This window comes from Chrysochloris asiatica, unplaced genomic scaffold (assembly GCF_000296735.1).
Source record: "Chrysochloris asiatica unplaced genomic scaffold, ChrAsi1.0 scaffold00020, whole genome shotgun sequence".
Classification (NCBI taxonomy): Eukaryota; Metazoa; Chordata; class Mammalia; order Afrosoricida; family Chrysochloridae; genus Chrysochloris; species Chrysochloris asiatica.
In genome coordinates this window covers 16,044,668-16,057,516 of record NW_006408538.1, presented here as the reverse complement: position 1 = coordinate 16,057,516, position 12,849 = coordinate 16,044,668, and the positions used below count along the sequence as shown (strand labels likewise).

Genomic DNA, 12,849 nt, shown 5'->3' with positions numbered 1-12,849 from the left:
AAGTTCTTATCAGTCATACTACCTTCTAAGAATGTACCTTGTACTGTAACTTGTCACTGTTTGGTTTTAAGACTTTTATAACCTTTGTCTTTTTTTTCTTTTAACTTACTTAAATTGCAAAATATGGCACCTTGTGTATTTCTTTGGTTTCAGGTGAAACTTGAGTCATCTATCTGTACTTTTCCCTAATCAATCCCAGTGTTGTGTGAGTGGTTTCTGCCTGAGTCATTTCCTTACTACCATGCTGTTCCCTTGGTTTTGAGTGGACACGTGTTCTCTTTGTGACCACTAAGTGGCCTTTTTAGAGGCTTGTTTTTCTGCTAGTGAACTTGATCATATGCAAAAAGAAGTTCATACAGCAGAATTAGAACAGATTTCAAAATCTCTGTTTATTTAGTAGAATATTAATTGTTTGATATTGGCTTTTCTAGTCCTAGAACTCTTCTCTGTATCTAGTTTGCCAGTCTTTTCTCTTCTCATTTCTTTCATGATTGCATGGAAGCTTTTTAAGATTCTAAAGATTTAAAGGCCTGATACTGTTCCCTGGAACACAGTTCTACAATGACATGCGTGGAAATACCATGAGTTGGAGTTGATGTGACCCCTGATCCCCAGGGTAAAGGAACGCAGTAGACCTGGTGTGGACGGTCCACCTTCTCACGTTGACTTTACTTCTAGCTCTAGGTAGCCCTGTCCTCGGCCTAAAAGAATGCACCAAAGGCTCCGCGGTATGGTGCCAGGACATCAAGACGGCGGCTTCCTGTGGAGCTGTGAAGCACTGCCTGCAGACAGTCTGGAACAAGCCAACAGTGGTGAGTCCTCGACTTGGTGGCCCCAGCATTCTCGGGTTTGCTTTGTGTTGCACCTCAGAAATAAGGGGGATCATCTTTCCTAGAATGTATACTCTATGCTCTGCTCATTAGAAGAATCAGACTTATTTTATTAACCACACAGTACTAAGTTTTTCCTTTTTAACGTTTTCAATCCCGGGCCAACGTCACTACTGTTGCCATGCTTGAGCCCATCGATGCTACCACTTGGCCAGTCCATCTTGTTGGGAGTCTTCCTCTTTTTCTCTGACCCGCCACCTTAACAAACATGATATCCTTCTCCAGTGACTGGTCCTTCCTGACAATATGTCCGAAGTATGAGAGACGAAGTTTGGCCATCTTGGCCTCCCAGGAGCACTGCAGAAGTTTAAATCTAGAGCCTGTTCCCAATGTTGGTACCTGGGCACAGTTCCTTCCCTTGTATATGCTAAGCATTTCAAGTTTTTCCAGACTTCTGGCTTTTGCCTTTCTACTCCCCTCTTCTTTGTCTGCGCCCAGACAAGTCATGAATTCAGATCTTAGACCTTGTTATTGTTGCTAAGTGCCACGGAGTCAGTTCTGACTCGTAGCAGCCCTGTATAGGGTTTCTGAGGAGCTGTTGCTAGGTTTGAACTGCTGATCTTGTGGTTAGCAGTCCAGTGCTGATCAGAGTTTTGTGTTGCTAAGTGCTGTCATAGTGGCCCTGTGTAGGGATTCCAAGGAGCAGCTGGTGAGTTTAAATGGCAACCTTGAGGTTCAGACCAACCTTGCACTGCATTGGAACTCTTAAGAGTTTAGGAGCTATTGTTTTAAAGTCTTTTTTCCATTGGCAGCCAGACTGGGAAAGGCAGCCACACAATTAACTGTAGCATATTAGTTTAGTGGAAGGGTGGGGTACGGTGGTAACTCAGTGGTGGAAGGCTCTCCCCTTCCCTGCTGGAGACGCAGGCCCGCTGTCCTCTTGTAGCCCCTCAGACACCGCCCCTCCCCGTCTCAGAGGAAGCCTGCATGCTAGCTGCTGAGCAGGTTTCAGCAGAGCTTCCAGAAGAAGACTAGGAAGAAAGTCTACTTGGGGAGTAGAGAGATGTACTGCCCCAAATAAACCAGTGAAACCCCTGTGGGTCACAACGGTCGAATCCATAGCCAATCAGGAAGGTGGCACAGGATTGGGTGGTGTCCACTCACTGAGGGTCAAAGAATGTCTAGATGACTGCTAACAGCAGCAGTTTAATGTGGGACTGTTGCTAGGTGACCCCAGTTGACATTGCTGGGTAAGTGATCCCATGTGACTCAGTAGAGTTGCCCCACAGGCTGTGATCTGTATGGGAGCAGATCACCAGGTCTTTCTTTAAGATGACAAAACCTTGTGTGCAGTCGATTGCACAAGTTCTGAGCCCTCTCAGGAGATACCTGAGCTTTGCCAACAGCACCAGCCAAACCTCTCTCTTGGCTCTTGGCTCATGGGGACACCTTATCTGCTGCCCATCGTGTGGTCTAGGCCACGTTTGACTGAGTGGAATTTGAGTTCTAAAAGTTGTCACTAGAGGTCACTAGGCCTCCTTTGTAAGAGAAGGATCCATGAGAAGAATGTTGATATAATTAATATTGTGCTTTTTAACAAATAATTATAATTCTCAGTTATTCATTGGGGAACTACTGTCTATGGGCATTATACCTCAGATTTGGTTTCTGATTGGCTTTTTTTGGGCATCGATGAACAAAAATTTATTTTCTCAATGTTTGTTGTTAGGTGCCTAATTTGATTTTTGGATATTGTCTGTCGTTCTTACTACTGGGCTGGTTGACTGTGTGCCTTTGAGTCAGTTCCTACTCAGAGCGACCCAGTAGGGTTTTCGAGGCTATATAACTTTTTATAGGAGCAGAAAACCCTCATTTTTCTTCCAGAGAGCAGCCCAACATAGAACCCATGATACCATCAGGGCTTCTTTTGGTTTTGTTTTTAATATTCCGTCTTTCCAGGTTTAATGTGTACCAAGTGAGAACTTCAGCTCTGATTCTTTGAAAGAACTGAGCTTCTCTTGGTATGGCCTCATGTATGGTGTTAGCCTGACTAGGTCCGAAGGTTCAAATTGGTTTTTCTAAATGCTACCACGTTCCTGGGTGCACCTTAATCTTCTCAGACATGTCCGTGGGTCGAAAGGTGACTGACATCTAGAACATGTTGATGGGTGCATTACTGCCCAAAAACTGGGAGAAACTGAGTAGAATGTCTACAACTCCTGGGTTCTTCTGTGGGATTCCTGGTCATTCAGTGGGTTGAACATTGGGCTACTTAACCGGAAGGTTGGCAGTTCAAACCCACCAGCCGCTCCATGGTACGAAGATGACGCAGTCTAGGAGTCCTGGTGTGACGCTGTAGGGTAATGCGCTGGATTGCAAAGTTGGTTTGAATTGTGAGGTGGCAATTCAAGCTCATGAGCTGCCCCTCGGAAACCCTTTTTAGGGTTTCTTTGGGTCAGAACTGACTTGATGGCACTTAACAACAACGTTGTAAAGATTTACAGCTTTGGATACGCTCAGGAACAGTTGTACTTTGTCCTATAGGGTCACTCAGAGAATTGACTCAATGCAGTGGGCTTGGCTTTTGGGTACTGGGGGGGCTGTTATCAGAAGACTGGTAGTGTGATGTCTCAGGCTTTGGAGTGGGGCTGTTTGGCCTTGACAGGAACACAGCACTTAGCCCAGGGCAGAAAACAGAGTGCAGGTAAACACCAGGGGCTGGCTCCACCCACTGCTTACTATTGGTGATACTCATTCACCTTTTCTCCCAGCATTGCTAGGGTGAAAGAGGAGCTATTACATTTTACACTAAGTAAAGGACTGAGGGATAGAGGGTACAAGGAAGGCATCTATCCCGAGTGTTCTGATAAATCTCACCTCACTCTTCCCTCTTGGTGTACCCAGTGCTTCTCTAGGTTGGCAAGCCAGGGTGGGTCAGTATGTGGGCCCTTGTAGAAAATGATCATTGATCACTGGTAATGCAAGATACGAAAAGGGCCAAGCTGGTTGATTTCATCAGGGTGGGGCCTACAGTGTGTCCTATAAAGACAAATACGTCTCCCTTATGTTCTTTCCTCTTAGAAATCCCTTCCCTGTGACATATGCAGAGATGTCATCACCGCAGCTGGCAACCTGTTGAAAGAAAATGGCACCGAGGTGAGCTGCAGTGTGTCGACTTGTGGGTGACAGCTGCATGCATAAGACGGGCTCAGTAAGTGACGAGAGAGGAAAGGACAGGCCCAGGAATCGGCACGCTTCTCTAAGGGTGGGCTGTAAATGTCCTAGGCTTTGTGGGCCACATGCTGTCTCCAGTACATACACACGCATTTATTTTTAACCTTGGAAAAATGTAAACAGGCTGAGGAACATAGTTAGCTGATCCCTGGACTGCTAGTCAACGTCCACGGTTAACTGGGACTCTCTGCTCGTGTTAGCTTTTAGGTCTGCTTCTGCTATCTCTGCTCACAGTGCTTTGTGCCTGCGAGACTGTAGGTCAAGGGTCTTACTGTGACTCTCCCTATCTGGTTTTTGCCTGATTGGTGGGATGGTACCGAGACCCTCTACCCTGAGGGTTGGCAGTTTTCCATGCTGTTTCCAGAAGTCCAGTGGGCCTCTTGCTTTCAGTTGTGTTGTGGGAAAGCAGCCCACCCTGATTCTTTCTCTTGTGGGCTGTTGCAGGAGGAGATCCTTGAGAATCTGGAGAAGGTCTGTGACTGGCTTCCTAGTGGGGAATTAAGTACCGCCTGCAAGCAGATGGTCCAGTCCTACCTTCCCGTCATCTTGGACATGATCAGAGGAGAAATGGTATGAGATGGGAACTTAGACTCTTTCCTTAAGATACACCTGGGGCCCAGGGGGCTGTCAGACAAGACTAGAAGGTCTGCTCATAGATTGATTTCCTCCACAGACATATGTGGGGACCCTGGCACAGCAGAGCACTTTGCTGGGGACTTTGAGGGAAACTCTGCCAGTGTCTTCCCGGGCAAGAAGATGAACTAGTGGTTTTTACCCAAATTATGTTTTTTTTCCTGGATTGGTGAGGGTGTGTAGTTGCTGAGGGACTTCAGAAAGTTCATGGTAAAATGGAATGGAAAGATAATGGAATTTTTCCAGAAGCAATTTGAAGCTCCCTCATAAATACCAGTTTGATAACTCATGTTAGATACTTTGCTTTCCCTTAGAACAAGCAATTAGCTTCATTTCTGTAAATTTACCCTAAAATAATTAGGGAATGTATATCTTTCATCCAGCATGTATCTATCTGTTGGGCACAAACCATGTGGCTAAGGCTGGCTGTTTAGCAGTAACAAGGAGCCAGCTTTGTGGGACCAGGAAAGGCCCGAAGAAGGAAGAGATGTTTAAAAACCTGAGACACAGCTGGTGGGGTAGGGCTATCATGTGGTGAGACCACAGTAGACAGGGACCACCGCATGCAGTGCCTTCTAGGCTGAAGGATTCTAGTTGCGGCATGCAGCATGGCTGTGGTCTCGGCCCCACTGATTGGGGAGTTGCTAGAGGGAAGCTGGGAGAACATTTAGGAGGTTATTGCAAGTGAATAAGATGTGATTGGGGCAGTGGAGATGATGGTGCACTGGAGTTGCTGATGGGGTGGGGGTTGTCTAGGAGATGGAAGGAGTAAGCAGCTGGTGGTAGAGCGATTTGCTTATATGCAGATACGGGAGGAGAGGCACCTGGGGCAGGGTGGAATCAAGGTTTTATTTTTGGATGTGTTACGCTGTTGGTGGGTATGTGTACGTAAGTCAGGATATTAGTTCAACCAGTTGCGGTCAAATCGATTCCAACTCATGGTGACCCATGTGTATCAGAATAGAACTCTGCTCCATAGGGTTTTCAGTGGGTAATTTTTTGGCAGTATACCATCAAGCCTTTCTTCCATGGTGCCGCCGGGTGAACTCAAACCTTCAAACCCTTTGATTAGCAGCCAGGGGTGTTAACTGTTTGCACCACCCAGGGACACCTGAGTCAGAGCACAAGGGCTAAGTAACCTTGGGAGCTAGCAGCGTATGTAAGGTATTTAAAACCCAGTGCATTGCATTAGTTCTTCTGGGGAAGGAGAGAGCCGTGAACTGCTGATACCACTTCCCTCCCTCAACCAGGCATGTTTGGGAGATCGTTGTTTAAGTGAAGATAATATTTTATTCTTTCTCAGGTGTACTGAGCATTTTTGAACTTGAACAAAAACATGTTATGTTGCTTCTTGAGATTTAAGGGACTGTTTTGAAGGAATCAGGTGGCTTGTTTTCTCTGGAGAAGGTTTTCAGTTGGACCTCTTTCCCCACCAGAGCCAGCCTGAGGAAGTATGCTCAGCTCTCAAACTCTGCCAGTCTCTTCAGAAGCACCTGGCTGAGCAGAATCACCAGAAACAGCTCGAGTCCAATAAAATCCCGGAAGTGGACATGTCAGAGGTGGTGGCTCCTTTCATGGCCAACATCCCCCTGCTCCTCTACCCTCAGGATGGTCCCAACAGCAAGTCCCAGCCAAAGGTAAGGCAGCAGGCCAGGCCACGGGGGGCCCTGCTTCTGATGGTATTAGAGATTCATGAAGTGTAGTGAGTGAGACGTGGCTACAGTGTGTGCCTGCGAAAACTGTGGTTCCTCCCATGCCCGTATCCCATAGCATTCTGCGTCTCAGCTGGACTCATTGCCACACACAACTCAGACACGTACTCACAATATGGGGTGGGGTATTACAGAAGATAGCAGGTTACAAGTCCGGATCAGAAAATGCACAGGTCACAGTTCTTGCAGCTTCTCAATCATGGCCGCCGCTGCCCCAGTAAAGTTAACAGAGTTCTCAGTAGAACTGCTGATAACTGCCCACAAGACACACCACTTCACCATAAGCCTCAGCCTAAAGGCGCTTGGCTCCAGCTCCCCCAATTAAGTGCCTGGAGGCACCCTATTCGGCAACCAAGCTTCCTGCCCAAAGTCAGTCCACTTTACTTGCTCCCTGGGCTGAGAAGTGCCCTGCTCTGGCTCTTGGCTCTGCTGCTGCTGCTCCTGTGCCCCTCCTCCAGCATCACAACTTATGTTTGAGGAGGTTCAATACATAGGGGTCTCAGGGTCTAAAGAATGTATTCTGCTCCTGGCTTCTCTTTGATGGTAGTGAGATTAGAGTTCCAAGGTTTTACAATTAAATTAGTCCTGTTAACAGTTATTCACAGCAGAATCATATTATCCTATCAGTATCTTCTCCCACCTTCTCGTACCCATCAGAAGAGTCGTTTGTTGGGAGTTTACCCAGGAGTCCTGGTGTGGTGCTGTAGACCATAAAGTTGGTTTGAACAGTAAGGTTGGTGGTTCAAATCCACCAACTGCTCCTCGGAAACCCTATACAGGATTGCTGTGAGTCGGAATCGACATGACAGCACTTAAAACAACAAGGCTAGCTTCACATTAAATGACGTGCTGTACCACAGTGCTGTTCCTCAGCTGTGGGCCTAGACTTCAGTGTTGTACTGTGGAGCCACAGTTTCCCCCTTTGTTATTAAACCTTATTAAAATGATTGCCTAATTGATTTTAAAGTTGTCAGTAATTTCAAAGCCTGTGAAAACACATTAGGAGCCAGTTTTGGAGCTCACCCCCCGGGATTGCTATCATGTAAGGAAATGCTCCTAGGATTTCTAATCTTTAGTTGCTGTATGCGTATGCAGTATTTATGACCTAACTATTCCATCTCTTTAGGGTAATGGGGATGTTTGTCAGGACTGTGTTCAGATGGTGACCGATGTCCAGAATGCTGTAAGGACCAACTCCACCTTCGTCAAGGCCTTTGTGGACCACGTCAAGGAAGAGTGTGACCTGCTGGGGCCTGGCATGACTGACATGGTAAACCCTGTGACTTTGATAATGCATCTGTTTGCATGTTGCTGTTTAATTGCTCTCCCTGTTTGAGCCCTTCATGGGGCCTGCCATGACCTTTGGCTCCTTTACTGTACAGGTACCCCAAGTATGATAAGGATAGTCTGTCAGACGCTACAGGCGCTCCTGATTGATAAGAAAATAGTTTAAAAATCATAAATTGGCTCAATCAGGTTTAGACATTGGGATACTAATCCAAGGCTGGTGGTTCAAACCCACCAGACTGCTCTATGGGAGAAAGATGAGGCTAACTGTGCCTGGTGCGACACTGAGGGTTAATGCGCTGGACTGCAAGGTCAGTGGCTCAGGCTCACCAGCTGCTTCTCGAAAACCCTGTACAGCGTCGCTGTGAGTTGAAACTGACTCGATGGTACTTAACAGCCAGACAACAATCAGTGTCTGTAAAGATGCGTCTTGGAAACCTTTTATAGGGTTGCTTTGAGTTGGAACCAACTCGATGGCAGTGGGCTTGTATCATGTAGGAGTCCTGGTATGCCCCATGACTGAAGCGCTAGGCTGCTAGCTACAAGCTCGTTGGTTCAACTCCACCAGTTGCTGTGTAGGAGAAAGATGAGGCTGTGTCTGCTTCTTGGAGAAGTTCTGTTCTGTCGGTTTTCTGAGAGTCAGAATTGACTTGGTGGCAGTGGGCCTGGGTTATGCCACCACAGCCATTGGAAACTTAGTCATTGCTGGGACAAGTGTGGAGATTGGAGGGCACTGAAAATGTTTTCAAAACACCAATTGTACATGTTTTCCTATGAAGTTACAGAATAACCTACTTGTCATTAAAACTTGCTCAGAGTAGACATTTTTCTAGTCCCACGCTTGGAAACTTGCTTGAAAGTCACCAGTCACTGGCAGAACTTTTTTTTTTCACTTGTGTTGTTTCAGTGATGAGTTTCACTAACAAACCTGTTTTCTCTCTTCCCCAGTGCAAGAACTATGTCGACCAGTATTCTCAAATTGCTGTTCAAATGATGATGCATATGGTAGGTGGCAGGGAAAAAGCCATGTCAGCCTTATTCTTTGCCTCAAACTTAGTATTTTCTAAGACTTTTGAAAATCATCTGGTTTCCCATTTTGACCACAGGGTTACTAAATAGGGCCAGCACGAGCCCCCTTTGACCCACAGTCTGGGTAATATGCTCCTTGGCAAGAGGAGGCCGAACCAGCAGGACACTTAGGACTGCCCTGGTGGCTTCCTGGTAGTCTATTTGCTGTGTACATGTGAGCTGGCCATGGGATTTCTAGGACCTGGCTTTAACCTGGGGACCTGTAGAAGTCATTTGCTGTGTAGCCAGCCTGCGTTCTGGAGGAGCTGGCCCTGTTCCCTGCAGCAGTGTTAGCTGTAGTTGCTGCTTGAGCTGGTAGTCCCCATGCTTAACTTTTCCTGCATCCAGTGGTAGGAGGTGTTCATTTGTATAGTCAGTCAGAGGTAGAAAGTGGTGGCTGTTTTCCTTGCTCATGGGTTAGCTAGCCCTGTGCAGAGCAGGACATTCCATATGTCAGGAGAGCACACTTGGCCTCCTTAGTTCCAGGTGACACATCCTTGAAGTGTCAGGCCCTGGTCCTGTGCCACGTGGCTTCTTAGCTGAAAGGTCTTTACATTCTCAAGAGTTCTCATTGCCATCCAAGCTCAAGAAAGTAGGACCTTCAGTCTTCAAGCTCATTCTTAAACCCAGAGGTCAGAAACTATGGGCCTCCTCATGTTTTAGTAAATGGCCCCCCCGGACCCAATGATTGGAACACAGCCATGCCCAATCATTTAGCAGTTTCATAGTGACAACAGAGACCTTATGACCCCAAAAGCCTAAAATATTTACAGAAAAGTTTAGTGACCCCCTAGTCTAACCACTGAAGTAATCCATTTAGGCACAATCAGGTTTATTTGGGATTATTATTCACATTTCTTGAACAACGTCTGTTTAAAACATTTAAAGGCATCTTAAAAGACACACCTGATAAACCTTTGATGTGGCTTGATTTAGTTTTAAGTGCTTGCTTGTAGCTAACTTAAAAATACTTCTCTCATTATTAAACTTAACACTATAAAGGATTATTTTTAAAACACAGATAATAATTCTTTTTTTGTTAATTGTTTTTCTCTAAAAACATATTGCTCATAAGTTTTCAACCATCTTTAAGTGGCTGTATCCTGATCCACACGTGGATGGAATCCACTTTATGTTTGATGCTTTGGCTACACATCTTTGTAGCCAAATGTATATTCAGCTCCTTGTTTTTGTCCTGACTGTATATATCACTACAATTGCCTTGCTGAATCAGAGAAAAGCCAGATTTTAAGACTTTTGATATGGTGTCACATTGTGCTTTTGCCCTCTTGGGTTAGTTTGTCAGGAGGCCTGGGCAAATGGAGACTCCTGGTGTCCTTTATGTGATTGTGATGCCTGCTCCTTGTTGAGGCGGCCCCCAGTTCCCATCACTCTCCAGTGGGGAAGAATTGCAGGTGTGTTGGGGTCAGGCCTCTGAGGATAGAGACCTTCCTAGAGTGCTCCCCATTTCTGGGGAGTGTTCCGAGCATGACTTAGTGTGTCAGGGACACGGGGACGGTGCACTCCAGCTGGGGCCAGAGTAGCTTTCAAGACCTGCTTGTCCACACAAGAGGAGAAGCAGGTAGGTTACTGATAGTCAACTGCCAGGTATTTCCAAAGTTGCTTTGGGACCTCCTTATACCTGGTTAACTGCTCAATGGTTATTTTAATTTTTCTTAACTGTTGTGTCCTTTCCTTTCTCTTATTTTCACCTCCGATTCCCCGTTATTTTGTTCTCACCAGCAGGATCAGGTATGTGATGGGGATATTCGCTTGTGGTAGTGCTCTGCTGCCCATCTGGTTTTTGTCTGGCATGATCAGCTCTGACAGATTCAAGGACTGATTGGGACCAGCAGGGTCCCATCCTCCCTCTGTGATCCAGAGCTCTAGGTGTTGGGGGGGTCTCACTCACCCCCATAGGGGTCAGAGCCAGCAGAGCCAGTGCATGACAACATGGGTGGCCTGAGGGAGCATAAGCTTTCTTGGCTTTTGGAAGCGCTTCTGCTGCATGAGCAAGTGGTGTGCTGACAGCCAGTAGACTGTCCCTGTCTTGTCGGATCCAGAGAGTTGGAAACAATCTCTTGATTGTGGCTTCTGCCCCTCTGGTGATGGGTGATCTGTGGGGTTGGGAGCCATGTGAGACCACCCAGCAACCAAGCCAGCAGCTCATGCCAAAGAGAGGAATCCCCTTCCCTCAGACCCTGCCTGCTCCTCTCCCTGATGAACACTTGATGGAGCCACAGGGCCAGCTCTCCCATTTGGGGCCCTCCTCAGCACTGCTGCCTGTCTCTAGGTTACAGATTTTCCCTGAATAAAACTCACCTTGAAACTAATCATGGTGACCTCTTTCTAAAACAACTTCTATGCCTTCTACCCATCTGACAACTCCCCCTTCTTTAGGTGTTTCAGAGACAGCTTACTCGGGATATACTTTGTTTCGACTCCCGCTTTTATTTCATTCTAGCACCTGCTGGATGAGAAAACCGAGGACCATAGTCATGGTCTAGCTCCCTTTACAGGTCTCGTTTTTAGTAGCTCTGTTCCCACTGCTTTAGGGTGTGTGTGTGGTAGGAGGCAAATGCCATCAGGCCCAGAACTAGGTGCAAAGTGTACAAAGTTTGTATACCTGTCTCTCTTGGCCATCTCAGTGTAATGGATAGAATGTCCACTCTTTCTAGTTCTTTGATTGGGTGCCTGGATGCTGAAAGGGGATCAGTTTTGGGGCTTTGTGAATTGCAGTAATTCACCAAATTTGAGAACCCACATTTATGTGTACTGTGTCTGTGGATCTGGGACATTAAATGTGGTTTTAAAAAGTCATTTCCCCTTAATGCATCACTGATACGGTCCTGCCTCTGAAATTGGCTTTCTGTTAGTTGATAGGGATAGTATTTCACTCTCTTAAAAGGATGTCTAGTTTACTTCCTACCAAGGAGGAGCCAGTTCATCTGAAAACCAGGTGCTAGAGCAGACTAGCTGTCCTTGAAGATGTTCCACTTGCCTAGTGAAGGTGCTGGGAAGTTTTGCTTTCTTAGGATGCCCTTGGTTGGAGCACAGGGGTAACTGGTACCTGTGCACTGCACTTTTCAATTGACTGTGGAATCTTTGTGTGGTGGGAAGTGGGTCTATGGCCCCCTGATCTCTGTCGAGAGGCTAGGGTGAGGGGAGTGGGGTGTTGGCTTGCACCTGACAGGTTTCACATGCCCTTCTCAGCAACCTAAGGAGATCTGTGGGACAGCTGGATTTTGTGACAAGGTGAAGGAGATGCCCATGCAGACTCTGATTCCTGCCCAAGCGGCCATGGAGAACGTCATCCCTGCTCTGGAGCTGGTGGAGCCTGTTAAGGTACCAGGGGCACTGCCAGGTGCTGCAAGGCTGGTGTGGTTCTAATTCCCACCGTAGAACTGTCATCCCTAGTGTGTCACATTCCATGTTCACATAGGGTTTGGTTTCCCCATACCAGTGCAGCCCCCAGAGTTCTTGCAAAACAGTCCTTGCTTATAAACTCGAGTGCTTTCCCTTTGGTAGCATGCCACTCAAGATGCTTTTTCTGTGTCCTCCAGATGTGCTCGCTGAGTCTCCTTCCCTGTCCCCTTTCCCAGAACACCCCTCTGTGGGATTCTTGCCTGCACTAGTGTGGCTGTGTATATATTGTTTCTTCACACATCCTGTAGGCCAGACCCTGTTTTAGGCATTGAAGCCACAGTGGTGAACAGAATGATGGCCTTGTGCCCATGGGACTTTCCTCTAATCCTGTCTGGCATCTCACCTAACACAGGTTCCACTTGATAGCTGTCTGTCTTGTCTCCCCCTGCTCTGCCTTTTCTCTGTAGGTTGTGCCCCACAGGAAGGGCTGATGACATGTCAGATTGGAGTTTGGGCAGCATAGCGCATGCTCTTCTCCGCTTACTCCAGGAATGGCCACAGTTCATGAAGAACCATTAGGGAGTTATACTCTAAAGCTGCCCAGAACAGTAGCCATTAGTCACACTTGACCACTTAAATTAAGGTGACATGAAATTTAAAATTAATTTCCCTAGTTACACTAGCTACATTTTCTGTGCTCAGTAGACACATGTGGCTAC

At 46.8% G+C, this 12,849-nt stretch overlaps 1 protein-coding gene across 1 annotated transcript in view; it reads left to right on the top strand.

Annotated features, from left to right (window-relative positions):
- Positions 1 to 581: 581 nt before the first annotated feature.
- The window catches only part of PSAP (prosaposin), a 17,856-nt gene continuing 5,588 nt past the window's right edge, over positions 582 to 12,849 (top strand). Inside the window, exons 1-9 of the mRNA XM_006837468.1 lie at positions 582 to 585; positions 685 to 812; positions 3,912 to 3,986; positions 4,509 to 4,634; positions 6,134 to 6,334; positions 7,536 to 7,679; positions 8,645 to 8,701; positions 10,511 to 10,516; positions 11,978 to 12,109. Of these exons, the coding sequence (XP_006837531.1) occupies positions 582 to 585; positions 685 to 812; positions 3,912 to 3,986; positions 4,509 to 4,634; positions 6,134 to 6,334; positions 7,536 to 7,679; positions 8,645 to 8,701; positions 10,511 to 10,516; positions 11,978 to 12,109 (873 nt within the window). The remainder of the gene's footprint in view (positions 586 to 684; positions 813 to 3,911; positions 3,987 to 4,508; positions 4,635 to 6,133; positions 6,335 to 7,535; positions 7,680 to 8,644; positions 8,702 to 10,510; positions 10,517 to 11,977; positions 12,110 to 12,849) is intronic.